The sequence below is a fragment of the Polyodon spathula genome, chromosome 1 (assembly GCF_017654505.1).
Source record: "Polyodon spathula isolate WHYD16114869_AA chromosome 1, ASM1765450v1, whole genome shotgun sequence".
Lineage (NCBI taxonomy): Eukaryota > Metazoa > Chordata > Actinopteri > Acipenseriformes > Polyodontidae > Polyodon > Polyodon spathula.
The window spans coordinates 34,462,819-34,483,233 of record NC_054534.1 but is presented as its reverse complement, the minus strand read 5'-3'; the positions used below and the strand labels follow the sequence as shown (position 1 = coordinate 34,483,233).

Sequence of the window (20,415 nt, the reverse complement as noted above, 5' to 3'; positions counted from 1 at the left end):
GAAGTAGAACTTCATAGCAAATTGGGTTATAAGGAATAGCTTGTAGGATTATAATGACTGATTTTCCTCTACAGGATCCAGACAAGTTCCAGTTTGGAAGAACCAAGATCTTCTTCCGCGCTGGTCAGGTTGCCTACCTGGAGAAGCTACGAGCAGATAAGTTCCGCTTTGCCTGCATCATGATCCAGAAGACCGTTCGGGGCTGGCTGCAGAAAGTGAAGTACAGGAAGATAAAGAAGGCCGCCATGACAATGCAGAGATATGGGCGTGGCTATCTGGCACGCAGGTCAGTCAAAAACATCATGGGTCATTCTAGCTTAAGTGGACCAAATTCTGTGGGGATATATAAACCACACATTAGGAATAAAAGGGTCTTGTGAAAGTCATGCCACTTGTAGGGAGAACATGTCTGAACCCAATTTAGTGAACGTGACAAATCACCTTGGTATCTTTAGCCTGTTTCAACAAAAGATAATACCTTCACATAGTTCATTAAACAATTAAACAACCACCCTTTCTTTAAAAACTAAACGCTTTTATGCCATTGTACGTTTCCACTTTTAGACTGGCAGATCAGCTTAGGAAGACCCGAGCCGCCATTGTGTTCCAGAAGCAGTTGAGGATGCTGCGTGTCCGTAGGGCCTACCTGAAGATTCGAAACGCTACGATTACCATCCAGGCTTACGCAAGAGGCATGTTTGACAGGCAGCTTTACCACGAGGTAAGGGTTAGAGTTAGTTCTAGCTCCACTGCTGCATCTTTCACTCTATAGTGAGAGACACAGTGGTAGCTGCTACCCCTTTTGCGGATGGAGAAGTTAGATCTTTGTGGAAACAGCCGGACCTCTCATCGTTAAGGATATTAGGTTTTTCTCTGGAAGTTTGTTTGCAATCGTTTTAAATGGTTCTGGGTTTTGTCCATCCAATATTGAGTTAAACTATTTTGTTTTCTCTAAATATCTCTTTACCTGGCTTTGAGCTTGTATGGAAAATCCTAAGGGTTTGAACAGCCTATCTTGCACAAATAACATCATGTGATAATGAGACCTTTCAACTCTTTGTCTGTATAAATGTAGAGTAGGTGGGGCTAGAAAAGTTGAAAGGCCAGATTGGCAAATGATTTGAATCTAATAAAGTAGACTGTTCAATCCTGGCACTTTGTATTCTCCTGGCAAGCTCAGGTGAAGGGAAATTTAAAGACAAATAATAACTCAGTAATAGAGATTAGATACCCAAATCACTCCGAGTGATTGCAAACACCATAAAAAGCAAGAAATATATAAAAAAAAGACAAAAGAAAAAGCTATTCAAATAACATTTGAAGCTGCATACTCTTTAAATACGTATGCTAAGATTTTCTTTTATACATTTTGCAATATATATATATATATATTTTTTAAGCCAGGATTATATAAGACTGCGTATATATATATTATAAAAAAAAAATTGGTCCACCAAGACTGCGTAATACATTTTTGGTCCCATAACCTTTAAACGATTATGGGACTGGATGAGCAAACTATATATGAAAAACAACAATAGAAGTGCTGCCATTGGCTCACAGGCATTAAAACTTAATTCAGTCTCTATTTAGTGTATTACTCTTTTGCTTGTTTTGTTTTGCTGTCCCCTAGTTCTTGTTACACCACAAGGCAATGATCATTCAGAAATATGCCAGGGGCTGGATGGAACGAAAGAAGTTCAAGCGTGCCCGAAATGCAGCCGTCGTGATCCAGTGTTCCTACCGGCGACTGCAGGCTCGGCGTGAACTGAAGCAGCTGAAGATAGAGGCACGCTCAGCTGAGCATTTAAAAAAGCTCAATGTCGGCATGGAGAACAAGATAGTGCAGCTACAAAGGAAGATGGATGATCAGGTAATGACTAAAGACTAGTGCTAATGGGGTCTGTGAAACCAGCCCTTAGTGTTTAAAGTTATAGATGATCTCCCTAAGGATTCTGCTAGTACTTAAGATCCAGCTTCCTCAAAGATGCCATGCCCATTGTTTATGCACTTCTCCCTTTCTCCTTCCAGAGCAAGGAGTACAAGAGCTTGAATGAGCAGCTGAGTATGGCCAACATGGCTTACTCTGTGGAAGTGGAGAAGATCCGTAAGGAGCTGGAACAGTACCGTGGCAAGAACGGTGAAGAGAACCAGATCAGCAGCCTGCAGGAGGAGGTGCAGAGGCTCCAGACCAAGTTGAATAAGGCGCAGGCTGAGAAGAAGCAGCTGGAGGACACATACTACACTGAGAAAGAAGATCTTCTAAAGGTAGGCCACCTCAGGTCCACAACCTGCACAAATAAGCCAATCAAAAGAACCAATTACTCCAGTATGATTGCCTTATAAGTGAGATATTTTAATGGTATATTATATCGGTCATTGGGGCACTGCAATCTTCATTAGAGAAACAAGTATAGTAAGTGTACAACTGGTATTTTGTATAAGAGGGAGGGTGCTGCATACAGTCTAGCTTCTCTTACGATATAATACTTGAGTACTTTTGTTGACCCTAAAATCAGACAGAAGCAACTGTACATATTACATTATTATAAATATAATTGAAAAGAAGAGCAAGGAATAGTTATTTTGTTGACTTTTTTAAAGGAAGTCGCGGAGACAGAATAAACTGTACTTATTAAGTTAATATAATCTTAATTTAAAAGAAGAGCATGACATACATATATTTGGTAAACACTTTTTGTAAGAATATATTTTCCTTTGATAGCTGTAGAACGTGCTGTTTCTTATGCACAAGAACACGGTTATGCTTTGGGACTAGGGCTTAAAAGGAAATATTAAGAACAATTCAGTGTGGCCGTGTCTCTAGCCTCCACCCTCTATTGATATTTGAAAGGTCCTTTTTCTAGCGCTTTGAAGTTCCCAAATCCATTCAGTCTTGGCTATCACTCAAAGAGCTAGCAAGCCCTAAATGACAAGCTTTGCTTTCTTCACCTCCCAAGTCATAGATTCTGTCATTACATCCTCTTTACAGGGGAATAACCATACCCTTGTTTTCAAGGAAAATGGCAAAAGTAAAACGATAGCTGCTTTTGTACGGATGGTCTGGCTTCTATAGAGAGAGAGAGGAAAAAAACACCTTTTATTGAAAATAATAAAGTCTTTGTTGCGTTTTTCTTTCTGACAGAATAAGCATTAACCCACACCTCTCTAATTTGGGGGTGCCTATTAACTTTTGGCAAGTCTCTTTAAGATATTGCTTTTATTATTTAATCCCCATGACAGGTGTTTTATAAAATAAATGAATATAGTTTTCTTAATACATATGTTTTGAAACTCCAAAGCTCTTAAGATGTAGCCTGCCTATATAAATAAGATAATACAAAAGAGGTCTTTATTTTTTTTGAAACTGTGCAGTACCTGGCTATTACAATTAAGATGTAAAGGTTTAAGCGATAATCAAAAATAAAGATCCTCAATGTTGATCTGAAAATGTACTTTTTTGTGAAGGTGTTGTCATTTATTTTAAACAACTGTAATTAAATACTGTGTGTGAAAGTCATTGTAAAATTTGAAATAACTGAATCCCTGAAATGGCTATAGTGTAGCAATTCTCAGCTAGGAGGAGAGCTTACATTGCTCTGCTGTGGGTCCCTCAAAGAAGACGACTGAAGCATGTTAATGCCCAGAACAGGTGGGAGTGCAGTATTCCTGGGGTTTGCAAAGAGAAATCTGACCCTTTGTCTCACTCAGTGGTGTGGAAAGAGCCCTTGGTTAAACACTAACTTGGTCTTCTGGTAGGTACAGCAGTGATGTTGTGTTTGTTTACTTTTATGCAGAGATTGGGAGATCTCGAGGAAGAGAATGCACTATTGAAACGTGACAAAGAAGAGATGAACCAAAAAATACTGAGTCAGTCTAAAGACTCTGAAGGTAAGACCCAGAGCATGGAAACAGTGATAGACATTTAAGAAGAGCTCACCAGTTCACACTACTGACACCTGATTGGCTAAACTATTTAAGGCTATATTTTGGGAACCGCTTGCCACAATTTGATTAACATGGAAACAAAGCATAACTAGTTACACTATTGTGCTGCTATAATGTATTTTTAAAACTGTAGCATCCTTTGATTTTATTTTAGTTGTGAAATATTTGTGGACATTACAACTTACTCAAACTTTAATATCATAATTGTTCATTATGACCCACGACATTTGTAATTCAAGCTCATTAACTTGCTGTAGAGAATAAAACAAGTTCATGAATCCCGTGGACATGCTAAAACAAGTGTCTTATCTACTGAAAAGTTTTTGGTTTAGAACAGACATTTAAAAAAAAAAAAAAAATGTATTTAGTATGTCTTACAGCTCAGTCCATATTTTATGACAGATGTGGAAAGACTACTACTGTGTTCTGGAGCCATGCATATATTTATTTATAGTATTGGACAAGTGTCATGGCTACTGTAAGCTTGGTTTGTGACTGTTGTCTGTGTCCTGTTCCCCTCAGACCAGGTCACCAGCAAGACACTGAAGGAGAGCCAGCAGAAAGCTGAACTGGACGATGAGAGGGCGCGCTATCAGAAACTGCTGAAGGAGTATTCCCGACTTGAGCAGAGATACGACAACCTCCAGGAGGAGATGTCCCTGGCCAGGGTACACCATTACCAATTCACAGATATGTCCCCTTCGGCCCCTTAAACAAAGAGCGTTCTGGCTCCTGAGTGGCGCATCCAGTAAAGGCGCTCCACGTGTAGTGCATGATGTCCACTATAGCCTGGGGATCGCAGGTTCAAGTCCAGGCTATGTCACAGCCAACCATGACCGGGAGTTCCTAGGGGGTGGTGCACAATTAGAGGGAGAGCTTAGGTTGGCAGGGGGGTTGTGAGTGGTGAGCCGAGGATATAGATAATAGTTGGGCACAATTGGGGATCAATACATATGTTTTACTGGTCCAAAAATAGTTACAGTAATCTAAGCCCTATTCTGTTTTTTCCCCAGTTTCATCCAGGACACAGGAGAAACCCCTCCAACCAGAGCAGCCTGGGCTCAGACTCCAACTACCCATCCATCACCTCTGAGGTCGGAGACACGGAGGACACCTTACAGCAAGTGGAGGTAACAGGAGTCCAGGACACACTTTTCTTGGTTTTCAACATGCATTTTGAATAATGTAGGATTAGACTATTTAAAATAAATAAATAAATAAATAAATAACATTCCCAGAATTCAAGGGGTGTTGTGGTATTTAACACATTCAATTCACATTACTGTATATAATAAAATGTAAAGCAACATATTCTTGTTACTTTACAAACAATGAGTTGGACCCCCCACTATTAGTGCTCTGGAAAGTCTTATAAGTATATGTGTTGTTGGTAGGCAATAATGAGGCATTTCATACATTTATATGCAGTAGGGATTTAGATAGGTCTGCATAACTAGCGTGTATGGACAGCTGAATGTTTATGGTGGATGGCAGTTGTGTAGCACATATAGAGAGAGTGATGGAATACTATACTTGTTTTTTTCTTTTGTGAAGATCTAGTGATTAGAGCAATGCAGCTGAAGTGAGGTGTCCAAATCCAAGCTTATCCACACTGGGGTCTATTTTAGTTCTCTAAACATAGGAGGATCTATTTTAACAGTCTTAGCACACAGTGGAGGTTTCAAATCGCTATCCTCTGTGGGAATACGTCCTAGAACAGCAAGACAGTGGAACATTCTGCACCGTGTGCCTAAAGCAGGGCGAGCGCTTTGACAGAGAATTCATTTTGGGTGTGTTCAGAGAAAAGGGTGGAGTATGTTTATTGCAAGATTGTACTTGCTTTTGCACTTTTTTTTGCTTTACTTTCACTCATCCACTTTTCACAGCTGAGGTGTAAGATAAGGTGTAAGAAACAGTTTTGGGTGGCTGCTGTAATTGAAGGGGGATTCCTTGGCTGCCAAAAGCTTACTATTTAATAGTTTCATTAATCATCTCTTAGGGTTGTATGTATTGCTTAAATGTATGGATAGCTCTGCTGTGATTCCAAAAAAAAACATGGGCAGGTTAAAATAAACTGGTGTGATTTTTCACTGTGGGCCAATTGCCCATGTAATGCATTTACAATGGAAGGGTACATTGTTTTATAGTACTTTTTAATGAGTGTTGAAACTTACTGTATACCAGTTTTCCCAACTTCTTCACTGTCCCTGTTTGTTCTTGATCCCTGCTATTTTGACTCACTCCCCAGGATATGGGCATGGAGAAGGCAGCCATGGACATAACCGTGTTCCTGAAGCTGCAGAAGAGAGTGAGAGAGCTGGAGCAGGAAAGACGCAGACTGCAGGTCGACCTGGAGAAGATGGAAGAGCTGGCCAAAAGAAAGGTCTGCTTTTTTTATATGAAGTGTTTTGAATTAACTCCCATTCCTTACCTGGCTGGTCCTGCAAGTTGTTTCAAAGTGACACATAATAATAAGCTTGCTAGTCTCTGCTTGGGAAACCAAACCTGTAAAACTGGGATGTTTTCTTCAAGCATCTGAGTTATCTAATTCCTTTTTTTCACTTTAGATGCATTCTATTTGTTATAAGAAGTCATTTTTGTTTTTGACTGGTAGGGTGATGAGCACAAGGACACAGCAGATCCAGACCATGATGCAGATTCTGCCTACAACAGCCTAAAGGTAAAGATTTAGACATTAATATTAAAGATAATAGTTTTTTGGTGGTGTTTTTATTTATTTATTTATTTTGTTTTTGAGTCATATTTTAATTTATTTCAAAACAGTTTTGTGTAGATTTGTAAATACAAATCTTTCAGTACTAACTAGCACATCAGATGGCTAAGCCGTTTACTGATTTAAACAAAACAATTTTACACGCACGCAAACAAAAAGCCACTACTTTTAGAAAACCCACACAGGTTTCTTTACAAACGACAGCCTGTCTCTTCACACAGACTGGAGACTGCCCTGAACAAACATTTGTGAACTTCCTTTTTCCTGTCTGCTTAATCACAGGCAGATGACACTCCTTATTTATTAGAGCCAGGTGAGTCTCACCCTGGCTCCCATGGCATTCTGGGGGATGTAGTCCTTTAGCACCTCATGGACTACATTTTTCTCTCCTCCTCCCCCTAGTCTGCCACTGAAATGGCAGACTAGGGGAGGAGGCTTTGTTGCATTGTGTACTTCAGTAAACACCTTTGGAGTGATCTAATGAGTGTATTTATATTGTGGGCCATCAGTCTTACCTTGCTGACTGTCTTCTATCCTACGGAGAGCACAAAACTTATTTTATAAAGACATGTTGGTGAAAACATGGATACCCTTATGAATACTGCACTGCACGGGGACACACAATAACCCAGTGTTTTCACACGTGTCAAGAGTTTTAAGAGATCAATTTAATGTGAAGCAACACAACTAATAACCCCATTGACTAAGCTATATGTAAACCACAAGGATTACACTGCTGTTCACTAGTCTGCCAAGCAACTACAGTTACATAAGCCAATTCACAAAGATTAGAAAAAACAACTAAAACTACTGTATATAAAAGTATATTGAAATTAGCCGTCTCAGTTATACTCAAGGTGTTAAGCATAGCAGCTGTAATAACGACATGGTGAAGATGATGCACATCTTGAGCGGTGAACTTTTAATATAGCAAGGCTTCTTTCAACTGTAAATATCATATACAGAGTAAAGTATTTAAGACAGTGTGGTTAGAATTGAGGTTAGCTCTCAAAACCATTTAAAGTTTCACAACCGTGCTTCATTAGGACTAATAAAGTGTGGACCCCTGGAAGAATTGTAAACGTGGTTGCTTTTCTGCAAGGAGAATCCGCCCCTAACCAACCCGTCATCAGCAAGCGCATAAAAGCTCTGTGTGTTATTCTCTCATGTCACTGCTTTTTGTTTCGGCCTCCATCCTCCTAAGCCACCACCTTGCAATGTGCCCTCGTCCTGGGAGAGGTGACCCATAGCCACTTCCTATCTGCGGCACTGGGATGCATGTAACTGTTCATGTATTTCCAGCCGGCCTCACGCAGGTAGCAGTCGGGCACCAATGGACGAGGCCTTCGGACAAATTTATCTTTCACTAGGGCCCTGCATGCCCATCACAGTCATCGGGCCCTGAGTGCCCTTCACAGTTCATAAATCATCTGCAATTGCAATCATCATCATTCATTCATTGCGAATTCTCCGTGCTGAAATGCAAAATGTACAACATGTGCTACATAATTCATTCCTCTTCCCTTGCATTCATTATGAAAAGGAAGATTGTAAAGGGGAGGCATCCCATGTGAACACAGACTGTCAGAAATTAAATTTGTCCTGATAATATGCCTCAGCGTTTAACTGGAGGGACAAGTTAGAGGACCAGGGCCTTAACGTATTTAAACAAAGGATAAGAACATAAGAGAATTTGAGAAAGAGAGGAGGACATTCGGCCCATCGGTGGTTGCCCGGTTCCTCGTAGCTGTCTGATCTGAAAATGGTCCCTCTGATTCAGCCTTAACAACATGGCTTGGTAACCCATCCCATACACTCACAACTTTGTGAGGTAAAGAAGTGTCTCCTGCCTGCAGTTCTAAGTCTGTCTCCACTTCATTTCCATCCTCTGGTTGTAGTTTCTGTGTTAACTAAGGTTAACTTTGTCAACTACTTTAAATATTTAAAAGACTCAATCAAGCTCCCCTCATTCTTCTTTGTTTTAAAAGTAAGACCAAACCATTCTATCATTCCAAGCAGTACCTGTGATAGCACAGTTCGTCTGCATAGATTGTATTTATCAGCAGGTGATTTTTCTTGTTTCACACAGAGACAGGAATTGGAATCAGAAAACAAAAAGTTGAAGAATGATCTGAATGAACTGAGGAAAGCCATTGTGGATAGGGCCACCGAGAACAACTCCTCCAATGAACTTCAGGATAGCTACAACGTGCTGCTCAACCAGCTCAAGTCAGCCAATGAGGAGCTGGATGTGCGCAAGGAGGAGGTGCTGAACTTGAGAACACAGATAGTGAGCTGCTCCCAGCAGAAAGAGCCCATCACACACATTGTAAGTGACACTCTGTTGTTGTTCTGTATGTCTTTGTAGCATTGGCTGTTCTGTTTAGCTTTCTATGGCAGTTTTTCCTTGAATTTGTGTTTGTTAGAGATCAGGATTGAACAACATGTGGCGGACTCACAGGGGGTCTATTTTAATGATCTTAACAGTGACTGATATTAATACCTCAAATGTATAAACCTGATTTTCCGCTGATCTCATTTCTGTGGTGGCTTATCAAGGACAGGGGACCTCTTCAAACCTTTCTGTCAAGATCACGAGAAAAATGATCTCAGGAACATGACATTTCAAACTGTTATGTCGAGATCAGAAGATAATGCTTCTTGTGATTTCGACATAACTCATTTATAATAATCTTTATTTTTATATAGCGCCTTTCATAGTGGACCACCATCACAAAGCGCTTTACAGAGGTAGGCTGTGAACTGTGCATTGTATGCAGAGTCACTTACAATAGGACACTGATTTAACATCTCATCCACAGGATGGAGCACAAGGAGGTTAAGTGACTTGCTCAGGGTCACACAGTGAGTCAGTCAGTGGCAGAGGTGGGATTTGAACTGGTGAACTTCTGGTAACAAGCCTTGGACTTTAACCACTGGACCACACTGCCTCCTTGTGTTTAATGTTGTTAATATGTGCATCAGTAAATCACCCCTGGCACAAAAGACCAGTAGGATTAAAAAAGAGCGGTGATATTTATAATGAGCACATGCCTTTCAGTGTTTGCACCAGATCACAGCCAGCATGCAGAGTTCAAATAATAATTGCACTTAATGATCAGATCCTGAATAGCAACACACTTGTCCTGTGAACTAATTTGCTTACTGTATATTTTAGTAGAAAGGACCATGAGTCCAGGTTTGATTGCATAAAATATTAACTACACTCTGGTTTAATCTGAATAATACCGATGTGCATCCAATTGGATATAATAGGTTTTCCCAGCTTTACTGGGCAAACCCATTATAAGATGGAGTCCATTGAGTGCTGAATGATCCATGACCCAGGAACTTGCAGCACTGCTTAATTAGAAGTGCTTAATTATACTGTGAGTTATTTAAAAAGAAAGCACGAATTATCATTGCACACAGCTCAGCTACTTCAAGACACAATTACCTGGTTCCTTTAGAATCTGCATTAATGGTGTTTTTTTTTCCCTGCTGTCTAATTTTTCAGTTGCCTATGTTATCTAATATGTGTAGTTTTTGGTATTAGCTTAGTACATTTTGACAGTGAAAGATGTACACAAAAAATCAAGGATCATAAAAATCCCCTTAAAGTGTTTTTGCATATCAAGGCAAAGTAAAATTTGTCTAAAAAGTGTGTGTGTGTATGTACGTACACACACACACACACTTTTTAGACAAATTTTACTTTGCCTTGATATGCAAAAACACTTTAAGGGGATTTTTATGATCCTTGATTTTTTGTGTACGTCTTTCACTGTCAAAATGTGCTATGCTAATACCAAGCTTAGTATATATATTAGAGAGAGCTCTATCTATCTATCTATCTATCTATCTATCTATCTATCTATCTATCTATCTATCTATCTAATTAGGGGTTTACATTTATTAATGATAATAGGTAGGTCACACCTGTGGGCTATGATCAATTAAAAAAAAAAAATTGATGGATTCAGCTTGTCTACCTGAGTGTGGTATCAAAAAAACAGTGTATGAAAAAGAAATCTTGAAAAATGACAGATGATACTTCTAAAGACCTTGGCAAAAGGGCAACTGGAAGATATACCCAATATTTCACAATATCTCAAAATGAATTTATATGTAATTAATACTGCAGCAAGATTTGTTTATCTGAGTACACTACAGTAACTTTAACTTTGCCGCTAGAGGATTTTCGTCTCTACTTCCTAGCCTAATTGTTGATGCATAATCGGACAGTGTTCTTTTGAAGATTTATGTTTGTGCTCCCTGAATATTCAATCTTCATTCAATACTTACTTGAATATGTATTCTGTTTGAGCTCTTTCTTTCTTCTCTGTCTTTCATTGTGTATCAAATCCTAAAGTTATCAGTGAGCTACAGGGTCCTGTTAACACCTTCATGGTAAGAACTTGTACAGAAAGTCAGTATTGAAGGGGCTCTGATACACTTCTAAAACTTGAAAGAACAGACAGCCCTATCACATGCCAACATTAAAGTATAAAACCCAATGTAGTAAGCTTTTGCATTTCAAAATAACTTCATAATAACCCTGTGAGGCCCACGTATATTTCCAAATAGGTTGAATATATTGCAGTGTAAATATCTAATCATGTTATACCTTTAAGAGGGGAAATCTGTTGTGGTTGTGGTGGAACGTCAAGGATCATAGTGTGCCTGAAGATATACATATAACCACGCTTGGCCTTTCTTGTATACATTTGCTGGACTGTGAACTTGTCTAGAATATCTATGCCACCCATGAACTTACTCTGCTGGTAAATGGTATGATCAATGGTATGATCAAAGTCCATGTGCATTGTTTTTTTTTTTTTCCCCAGCTAGATACTTAATCAGTTGGTTGTGCATCAGTGTAAGATGACACAGTGTAACTGTTATTTATTTGCTGTTAGGATGTTTACCTCGCAGAACATGCTATAACTTCATTATTAGGTGTGCTCCATATTTGCAGCATGCACAAAATCAATCAATCAATCTTTATTTTATATAGCGCCTTTCATAGTGGACCACCATCGCAAAGCGCTTCACAAAATGCAGCAACAAGAAAATCCATAATACTTATGGCTGACAGCTGTAGTATATCTTCTATCTACAAACAGGTCACATTAATTTATTTTCAATCCCATGTAGGGAGATGATCCACATGGAGGAAGCTTTTGTTTCCTCTGCAGGTGGTAGCAATTACTGTTGCGAGGAAGCAACCCTCGGTCTCAGGGTATAAAAAAATGTTATTAAATGTTAAAATGTTGTTATTACTGCAGGAAAACAAGAAAATACCTGACTGGAGCAACAGTAACAAACACATGGACAGAGACGATGCCATTGAGGCCTATCAGGGAATCTGCGAGACTAACAGGTAAGCTGCTGTTTACGATACGGAACTGGAATAAATTAAATTACTAAAAACAAAATAAGAGTTACAGACTTCAGTCTTGGCTCTCCAAGCAAGTACTCCTGTGGTAATTTTGTGATATTATTCCTGCTGCCACATGTTGCATGTCTGAACAGTGTGGCACAGCCGAAGGAGGTTGGCATGCACGGATACCCATAACACAAACACTGTTGTATTGTTCGCACATTTTAAAAGCATGTTTGATTTGTATCCTGGCAATATCGAAAATATCAAAGGAAAAGATTATTTAGCATGCAGTGACACAACTACAGTACTGAATAACCACTGTCTGGTTTAGCACTCAAGTAATAATCCATGTAGGACTCACCCACAAGGAAGCGCAGTAAACCATGCTCAGTAAAACTACAATTCCCACAATACAACATTTAAGGGTTGGTATCGGTACCATAAAGTCTACCTCTTTTTGCAACACTCAAACCATGTCTAATTACATTTGTATTATGTATTTATTTTGGTGAAAATATAAAATAGCACTTGTGCAAAACACTTAAAATGCTGGTGCAAAGTATCAGAGATACTGTATTTTAAAATCTCATGTTAAAAGTATACTAATTTGAACCTAAACAAACTTTGTTCACATGGTGTGTACATTAGAAATGCATCTGCAGAGAGCAATGGTTTGTGTTGTGTATTGCAATCTCTAGTTGAAACTTTTACCTGGGTGATTTTGATCCTTGAATGATATTAATGTGTTTTGACAAGAAAATTGATTGTCAAAATGCATTAATATCATTCAAGGATCGATGTAGATTGGGGATGTCCTACTAATCATTTTACATAAATTTGACTATCCAAACAAATCTAATTACAGTTCCAGAGCTACACTATTTGGTACATGCTGCTGTTGATTCTACAGTGCAAATTCTCTTGAGGGATTCAGAAGCGGGACTAATAAATCTAACTGGAATTTCTTAAAGCGCTAGCAGGCAGATTTACAGTGTGAATATCACATAAAGTGCAAGAGTATCCTTTTGAGTAAAACAGTGGAGGCCAGTTATCTTCCTCTTAAAAAGAGTAATATCCTCCTGGCCTTTAAAAAAAAAAAAAAAAAAAAAAAAAAAAAAGCCAAATGTGCTACATTAACTGATGCTAGTTGTCCCCCGTTGCTGGATAACACATAACAAATAATGGGGCTCATACTGTTTCCAGGGAGGATTCAGATCTTAAAGGTTAAGGTTATAAAGCAAATGTTTCAACAGCACATGCTTGGTAGGCACCATTGATCTCTGAAGTGAAATATGTGCTAGCTACGAATAAAACAAAACAAAAAAACAGAAATGTTTTCTGAGGACTCGTTACAGCCAAATAGACATTATAGTCAAATAGCCTTGGGCTTTTTAAAACAGATGGCATTTAAAGCTGTACTTTAAATGGGATGTTACTCACTAGTATGACAAACAGTACTGTCACACCTTAATTCCACTGGTATTTCTTATTGGCAACGTCATGTCATGCCACGGATATTGTGTTTAAAATCCTATTTCAAGAATTGCCTCTGGTAATGTGGGCCTGCATGGACCGGGTGAAGGAGGCCAGGGACTATTTTCATCTTTTAAAGAATCACAGAAGCCCATAGAGCTACACTTTTAATCAATCAGTCAGCCTTTATTTTATTTATTTTAGTGCCTTTCATAGTGGACCACCATCACAAAGTGCTTTACAAGATGCAGTAACAACAAGAAAATCCATAATACTTTAAATGAAGAGAAATGCATAATACATGATATACAGTAAAATCTCTTGTATGCAGAGGTACTACACTGTGTAACAAGTGAAATGAATTTGGTGGGCTCAAACACTTTGGATAGCAGTCTGAATTGCAAAACCACTACTCTGTACAATTCAGCACAGTTTGGCAGCCCCAGCTTAGCAGTGCTACAGGCAGGACAGGGCCTTCACACCTGAATTAAGGCAAATAAGGAGAGCTTAGTAGGTAGGTTTGCGTAACACTAGCCTGACTGCAGGCAATCATTGTAGCCCATTCGAAATTCCCAAAAAACTAATAAAACTGGAAAGAATTGTATTAATTTTAAAATATTTATGAGCCGTTTCTCTCTCTGTGGTGCACATGCTGCACATCATTCCGCTGACAGCTCATTCAGCCTATGGTTTTGCTGCCTCAGGAGGCAGAAACACAGATTTTGTTTTTAACATTGGTATTAAACTCATTCATGTTCCCTGTCAGTAAGTCTGTATGTCAAGTGTGGACGAGGAAGCGTTCCTGTGGGTGGTGGAACAGTTTGAAAGCAGTAGCTCTGTTTGGCCTCCTTCACGCACTGCAGCGCTCCTTTTTCAAGCTGATGTGCTTCTTGATTTTTCCTTTCTGGTGCAACTGACCTTCTTGCTTTGTTTTTTTTTTTTTTTGTATTCCTTTTCCTTGCCTCTTTCTTTCTCTCTGTCCCTCCTCCCCTTGGTTTCCAGCAAGGCTCAGGATTGGGGCTACTTGAATGAAGATGGGGAGCTTGGCCTGGCCTATCAGGGTTTAAAGCAAGTTGCCAGGTTACTACTTTCTTTTGCTTTTTGCTTGCATCTGTCTTTTCTTTACACATAGGGTGTGGGGTGCAATGCAAATTTTTCACGTGTGCTATTGGTAACAAGGCTACACTTCATTGCAGAACTTTTGTTACTGTACCAGTGCACTCACGGTTTGCAATAGTCATTTTTTTTAACCACTGTTTGGTGATATAGCAGCTGAGGCGAGGAATGTTACTATCGGGCACATTTGATGTAATGTTTAAGAGAAACTGGAATGACAAGTTGTTATGGAGAGTGCAAAGGTTGGCCAGCAGAGGGCACTCTAATGAAGTCAGAAAGAGATGATGAGAGATTGCTGATTTTTCTCTGTAGCTGTAACTCCCCAGAAAATATGATTCTGCACTCTAACAAGCACTGCACTAAAATATCAATTAAATAGTTAACATAGTCTGAAGCAGTGGCCTCTGTTTAAGCACCTCATGTCAAACATCATTAACAAAGTAAGTTATTTTCATGTAGGAATAACAAACAAAACATATCAACATTAAGCACATGATGAATTTACTCAAATAAATAATATTTTTAGAATGCATGAATTAAAACGATTCACTGACAGATTATTCCATCACACATAATTTTCTTCACAATCAATATTCATTCACAATTCAAGACCCTTAGTTAACCATCTAACCACTTTTTGCCACTAAAACCCATCTTTTTAACACCGACACTGTGCATCCAAATACAGCAATGTTAAGCGATGTATTTTTTTTTTTTTTATCTGTTTTACTACCTTCCATGCTGTAAGGATTGTTCTTAAAGCACTTATCGCACAACAGGAAAAAAGCATTAACCATTGTAGATGGAAAAAAATAAATGTGGTTCCATTTGGATAATGACATTTTAAAGATATTTCCACATGCAAGAATCATCTTCCCCTCATCAAACTGCTAGAGAGAGCTGTAGCTCAGATCACTCTGCCAGCATGGGTCGATCCAACTGCTGGGCTGGGAGGACAACTGTTTGATATTAATATCCCGTACTTTTTATTTATTTGTACAGTTTAACTTCTTCTTCTTCTTCTTCTTCTTCTTCTTCTTCTTCTTCTTCTTCTTCTTCTTCTTCTTCTTCTTCTTCTTCTTCTTCTTCTTCTTCTTCTTCTTCTTCTTCTTCTTCTTCTTCTTCTTCTTCTTCTTCTTCTTCTTATGATTATTATTAGTTATTGTTATTATTAATAATAATAATAAAAAAATGAACAAAAATGAGAAACTTATTGAACAGGACATTTGATATTACAAAGAAGATTAATGTCATTGTCAAGACATTCAATAGACACTTAACATTTATTTGCATTAAGTGTATCCCATGAATGCGACTGTAGATGGGCTGATTCATTTTTGTAAAAGAAAGCTTTTGCATGAGCAGGGCGGCACCATAAAGCCTAGAGGACATTCTCATGTTTTTAGTCACAGCACACTCTTGTCGTCTCCCAGGGTTAGTGTTTAAAAAATGACAGTAAATTAGAGCAGTAAATGGGGAACACAGTGGGTATGTAAAACTGTTCTCTTCAGGAGAAAATCCATAAGCAACATGTACTATTAGAATATTTACAGTTGAATTTAACAAATGAAGGTTATTGAGTTGTGCTTATTACAAGTGTTTAAAAATAGGTTCCCAGTTAATATTTGTAATAAATACTTATTAAGGTAAACATTTTGATGATTGAAGGAGACGGTGTTGCATGCGGCAATCATATTTTAGTCCATGGCCACTAATAAACTCCCAATATGCGCCCTTGTGTGGCACTACTAGTTGCACCCAGATATTAAACATGCTACAAGTAGGAGCCTTTGCAATGTGGCAGATCAATAATGTTTTCTGGGGAAAAAGGAAAACTGTATCCTTAAACTAACATATGTCTTATCAGGTTGTTTTTTTATCACTAAGACCTCTGCTCCAGACTGTTAACTGACTATCACCTTCACTTTTCCCCTACTTTCCCTACATTGGCAGTCTGTATCAGTGGACTTTACTGTTGAGTGTCACAGTGGAACTCTGTTTATCTACGTGCGCATGGGTCCAAGGATGTGCGAAATCGGTGGATAAATGAGGTGTCATTTGCGAGTGACTAGAATGTATGAATAAAATACAGAAACTAGTAATGTAAACTAAATTAGTGCATAATGGAGATGTATGCAATACAACATATTACAAAGGCAGAAGAATGTTTTAAAATTAGTTTACTTTGACAGTGATACTGATCTTTTCAAAATGCGATACACCTCCAACCCGGTTTCCTTAGCTTTTCTGCTAAACCAAAATATATATATATATTATTAACAAATATTATATACTAAAGAATACTACAAAATTACAAGCTCATAAGACATTTTATGATGGGTGTAAGCTATTCAGACCCTCACAGCTCACAATTTTCCTGTAAACGAAGTCAATTGGCTAGTATTATCGCTAATTTATTTAGCTAAGTGTTGCTAGTTTTCTGGTATTTCAAACAAAAAATACAATACTATATAAAAAAAAAAAGTAAACTTGAAAACTAAATAAACAAGCCTGCTGTGTAATTTAAACTTGTCTTGCATTTCAACAAAATACATACTAACAGAAGTTTGGTTTTCATAACTTTTTTAAACAATTCACTGCTGCAAGTTGTTCTTTTGAACCTTGACAAAGTCCATCATAGTGTCTTGTTTCAGTGAGGCAAAATATGTTTGCTGGGCTTAATTAACTAATTTTACAGAGTCCTTCTGCTGTACATGAAGCGCTGCTGTCTTGGCGTCGAAGCCACAGGTTAGACTGACACGTGCGTTTTTATGTGTGTCTGTGTGGACCACGGGCATTAAGTCTACATTGGCAATAATGTATTGTATTGCAGAGATAAAACTCATCAAGGCGCTGTGGATAATTGAAGTCGCGGATGAACGAAGTGCAGATAAACAAGGCTCTGCTGTGTTAGTTCATGACTTCTCCAGCTGTTTACAAAAGCCTTTTCATTTCAATTCTATTTAAGCCCTGAAGAGTGTACCTTGCTCAGAGAATCCTAACTGTGCTGTGCTTTATCAACAGTAATACTTATTTTTAATTAAGTGGTCCTATTGTGTCATGTCAGAAATAAAATGAATGAAAAATAATTAATAAACTTAGCCCCGCCAAAAATACGATATTGTATGGTGCAGGCGATTAAAATGTTCTTTAAACATCTTTCGTTGTATATTAAGATTCACTCTTCAATAACTAATAAATTATTTTGGATATACTTTATACACATACATTGTACACTCTGACACAAGCACATCTTATTATCCATCGTAAAACTATAAGAAACTAGGTGAAGGAGGCAAATATTCGAGCAAGTGCCTCGTTTAGTGTCAACTACTTACATTAGTGCTACTCGACTACCTGTTGGTGTCGCAGACCCCAATTAGCTTGGATCTTGGATTAACTTCTCTATTGTTAGGTCATTTTAAGTAGCCCACAACACTGCATTGTGTAAATCTTTGGCACTGATAATACTGGCGTAAATGCAGTTACGTTGGCGCAAGTTAAGTCACAGGACATTTGGACATTGTGTGGGATTTCTGCATGTGCAACAACTTTGAGCTTACTTGACATCCTGTGTGACACTTGGTAGTGTAAACATATGTGTGATTGTTTCATTTAATTGTATGCCGTTGCCCTAGACTCCTGGAAGCCCAGCTGCAGTCTCAGAGCAGGCAGTATGAAGACGAGATGGAGGCTCTGCGTACTCAGATCGAGGTTTTCAGGGACGAGATTGAGAGGAAGCAGGAGCTGCTCTCCCAGACCCTGCAGCTCTCCCCCGAGGCTCAAGTAGAGTACAGCATACAGCAGGAGATCACACGCCTCACCAATGAGAACCTGGTGAGACATCTCAACCCCAGACTAGCTCTGAAGAGCCAAACAGTGCATCTCCAAGTCATGGTCATTTGTGAGATCGCCCTGGCTAATGCAACCATTGCAAAAAAAAATGCACATGTATACTGTGCAGAAAACTGAATTGTGTGGCAAAGGTGGGCCAGAGATGATAAAATCCCAAAATAATTTACTGTGTATCAGTGGACAGGCAAACAATGTAATTTCAACCAGGGTATATGTGGATTGTCACCACTCAGTACTTTTGTTGAGTTTCTCTCTTATGATGATGATTATGGTGATGTTGTTGACTAGGACCTGAAAGAGATGGTAGAGAAGCTGCAGAAGAATGAGAAGAAGCTGAAGAGACAGCTGAAAATTTACATGAAGAAGGTTCACGAACTGGAGGGTAAGTTTCTTTATCAGAAGTCCAGCAAGAGTTAATCTTCACCCCAATGATTGATCAGGGTTACAAAGCATTGTGGCTTTCTGATGGAAGTCTACTCCAAACCTGGCTGCCTGTGTCTTTTCTGAAAAGCCTTATTTTAAACACACCATACAGTGGATTCCTGTGCCACTTGGTAAGACTGTTCTTTTCTGTAACAGAGATGTTCTGTTAAGAGCTCTGTTTTAGCACGTTTTTCAGAATACCAGTATCCATAATGAAGCAAAACTTTGAATAAGTTTGTTTTCACAACAGGGATTGCCTTTAAGAATACTGATTCAGAATAGAAACAGAACACTGAATTTATAGAAGTGTGCTGAGATAGAATGCAGTAGAAATACTTGCATTATACACTGACTTGGCATTGGGAACCGGACCCCTTGGTCTCTCATTTTTTCCCAGTCAGCTGTTTTCCCTGTGCCCATCCATGTCAACTGGAGCAATTGTCACAATGCATTGTGAACCTGCAGGCAGCCTGCATGGTTTCTGGTGACACTGATGGACGCACTACACTAATGTTTCTATTTTGTGTTTTCTCTGGCTGGGAGCCCAGTGGGGCAGGTTCAATTGTAAATGTCAACATTTGTGTATTATAGCAAAGTGCAGCTACCTTGCAAAATGTCAACACAGCTCAGTGTTAGATATTGCAATGTTGAATATAACAGACTGCTGGGGAAATAATTCCAAGGCTTTTCAAAAACTGACTTTCAAAGTTTTAAAGGATTTTCCAACAGTTGTGGTTTGCAGATAACCTAAACGACTGATGTTGTACCCTCTGACCAGGGTGACCAAATTGTAAAAGGACATGGGATCACTGGGGACATGGCATTAGGGAACTGTAGACTGGAATACCCTAAGGCCAATTTGAATGTTATGTGCTTATCTTTGGACCTCGTTCTGAACACTTAACGAATCCATCACACTAGGTTATATTTATTGGGTGTTATATAATGTTTCCGTGAGCGGGGATGTTTAGCATGTGATAACAGACAAATCCTTATTTAGTTTATTATTTCATAATTCCAGCTGCTGAGCCTGCAGTGCAGCCTGAGAGGCGCCGCCATGAGCTGACTCGGCAGGCGACGGTCCAGAGGAAGGAGAAGGATTTTGAGGGAATGCTGGAGTATTGCAAGGAAGACGAGAACATGCTGGTCAAAAACCTTGTCACAGGTAACGTGTCATTCCGAACAGCAGCAGTGGCATCTTGAATGACCATGATTCACGCAATCAAAGGAGAGTGTAGACAAATGCAAAACATTTTGATAAATGTTTTGCTCAACACCAGTTGCGGCATTTGTCTTGCGACATTGTAGAAAGTAAATCGTTTTTGATTAATGTTTTAGCAAGAAAAGCGCTTCTTTCCCCTGACGCTACAGCCAAAAGCAGATGTAAGGACAATACTGAGGCTCGGATACAGGTCCAGTAAATGTCCCTATACAGATGTAGCTGAGCATTGCAGGAGGCGAGGATGATTCATCGACTGGA

At 38.9% G+C, this 20,415-nt stretch overlaps 1 protein-coding gene across 2 annotated transcripts in view; it reads left to right on the top strand.

The window, feature by feature from the left end:
* myo5b (myosin VB) overlaps window positions 1–20,415 on the top strand; it is a 121,065-nt gene that overhangs the window by 91,342 nt on the left and 9,308 nt on the right. For both annotated transcript variants that reach the window (XM_041253883.1, XM_041253888.1), the window contains 14 exons: window positions 75–286; window positions 565–721; window positions 1,634–1,873; window positions 2,032–2,268; window positions 3,798–3,891; window positions 4,471–4,616; window positions 4,962–5,078; window positions 6,197–6,331; window positions 6,563–6,628; window positions 8,772–9,011; window positions 11,971–12,065; window positions 18,296–18,494; window positions 18,801–18,894; window positions 19,957–20,100. In XM_041253883.1, coding sequence (XP_041109817.1) covers window positions 75–286; window positions 565–721; window positions 1,634–1,873; window positions 2,032–2,268; window positions 3,798–3,891; window positions 4,471–4,616; window positions 4,962–5,078; window positions 6,197–6,331; window positions 6,563–6,628; window positions 8,772–9,011; window positions 11,971–12,065; window positions 18,296–18,494; window positions 18,801–18,894; window positions 19,957–20,100 — 2,176 coding nt within the window. The remainder of the gene's footprint in view (window positions 1–74; window positions 287–564; window positions 722–1,633; window positions 1,874–2,031; window positions 2,269–3,797; window positions 3,892–4,470; window positions 4,617–4,961; window positions 5,079–6,196; window positions 6,332–6,562; window positions 6,629–8,771; window positions 9,012–11,970; window positions 12,066–18,295; window positions 18,495–18,800; window positions 18,895–19,956; window positions 20,101–20,415) is intronic.